This window comes from Mesoplodon mirus (assembly GCF_964341445.2).
Source record: "Mesoplodon mirus genome assembly, chromosome: 3".
NCBI lineage: Eukaryota > Metazoa > Chordata > Mammalia > Artiodactyla > Ziphiidae > Mesoplodon > Mesoplodon mirus.
This window is the reverse complement of record NC_138978.1, coordinates 90116915-90118567: the sequence shown is the minus strand read 5'-3', so window position 1 is coordinate 90118567 and position 1653 is coordinate 90116915. Positions and strand designations below refer to the sequence as shown.

The following is a 1653-nucleotide window of genomic DNA, read 5'->3' as shown; positions in this document are numbered from 1 at the left end:
GAGTTACTGACTGGAGGAGGGAGAGGAGGTGGGAGATGGTAGAACTGAAGGATCGTCAGCAATAGGAGACGGAGGGCAAGCTGTATTTCACTCACGCCTGACATTGATGGCACAGATTGTGGTTCCTTGCTGGATCAACTCTATTTACCCTCTTGAAAAAACGATCCAGTGATGTCTAAGTAGTAGCTCTTTTTTTCTTGTCATAGATGACAGTAAAGTGCACAAAAGCACAACCCCTTGTGGAGGATGCATGCGTGTGACAATGTATGCCAGACACGTGAACTAGCTTACCTGATTGGACATGCAAATGCATGTTCACATCTTTGAAAGTTCGCAACTTGAATGTTCGCATGTGGGGGACTTACTGTATCTCAACAATAGTTTACTCACAGAGAAACCACTGGAGACTGCCCTCAGCCCACACGCCAGCCGGCTCCATTATGGCGACCACAGCCCCAGCATCATGATTAGTGGTGATGAACCAGGTTATGACCTAGATTTATTTTGTATACCTAATCATTATGCTGAGGATTTGGAAAAGGTATTTATTCCTCTAATTATAGACAGGACCGAATGGCTAGCTGGAGATGTGATGAAGGAGATGGGAGGCCGTCACATCGTGGCCCTTTGTGTGCTCAAGGAGGGCTATAAATTCTTTGCTGACCTGCTGGATTACATCAAAGCACTGAACAGAAATAGTGACAGATCTATACCTATGACTGTAGATTTTATCAGACTGAAAAGCTACTGTAATGACCAGTCAACAGGTGACATAAAAGTAATTGGTGGAGATGATCTCTCAACTTTAGCTGGAAAGAATGTCTTGATTGTTGAAGATATAATTGACACTAGCAAAACAATGCAAACCTTGCTTTCCCTGGCCAAGCAGCATAATCCAAAGATGGTCAAGGTTGCAAACTTGCTGGTGAAAAGGACCCCTCAAAGTGTTGGATATAGACCAGATTTTGTTGGATTTGAAATTCCAGACAAGTTTGTTGTAGGATATGCCCTTGACTATAATAAATACTTCAGGGATTTGAATCATGTTTGTGTCATTATCAAAACTGGAAAAGCAAAATACAAAGCCTAAGATAAGAGTTCAAGTTGAATTTGGAAACATCTGGAGTCCCATTGAAATCACCAGGAAAATTATCAAATGTTCTAATTCTGTGACCAGCTAGAGCTTATTGCATGTATCTTCTAAGAATTTTATCTGTTTTGTATTTTAGAAATGTCAGCTGCTGCATTCCCGAACTCTTTATTTGTACTATGAGCCTATAGACAATCAGTTCCCTTTGGGTGGATTGTTGTTTGACTTGTGAATGAAAAATCTCTTAAAACACACCACTATTGAATGAAAATATTGAAATTGTATCTATAAGAAACATTTTAAAAAAAGAATATATTAGTTTTTTAATTGGTATTTTAATTTTTATATATTCAGGAGAGAACAGAAGTGATTGAATATTGTTAATTATACCACTGTGTGTTTAGAAAAGTAAGAAGCAGTCAGTTTCATATCAGTGACAGTATTTAGAGGTAACGTTATGTCAGATAAACCATATATTCTGGAATCATTTTAGTAGGTTTCAGCAGTATTAACTATTTTCCCACTTGTTCAGATTATTTCTGGCGAATCTTTGTCAACAGTTC

The 1653-nt window shown here is 38.5% G+C and overlaps 1 protein-coding gene across 1 annotated transcript; it reads left to right on the top strand.

The window, feature by feature from the left end:
- Positions 1-463: 463 nt before the first annotated feature.
- LOC309800548 (hypoxanthine-guanine phosphoribosyltransferase-like) lies at positions 464-1166 on the top strand (the record flags this gene model as incomplete). Its single annotated transcript, XM_082614716.1, has 1 exon — positions 464-1166. One exon carries the CDS (start codon positions 464-466, stop codon positions 1088-1090), a length of 627 nt encoding a protein of 208 aa, XP_082470842.1. The 3' UTR covers positions 1091-1166.
- Positions 1167-1653: the final 487 nt, after the last annotated feature.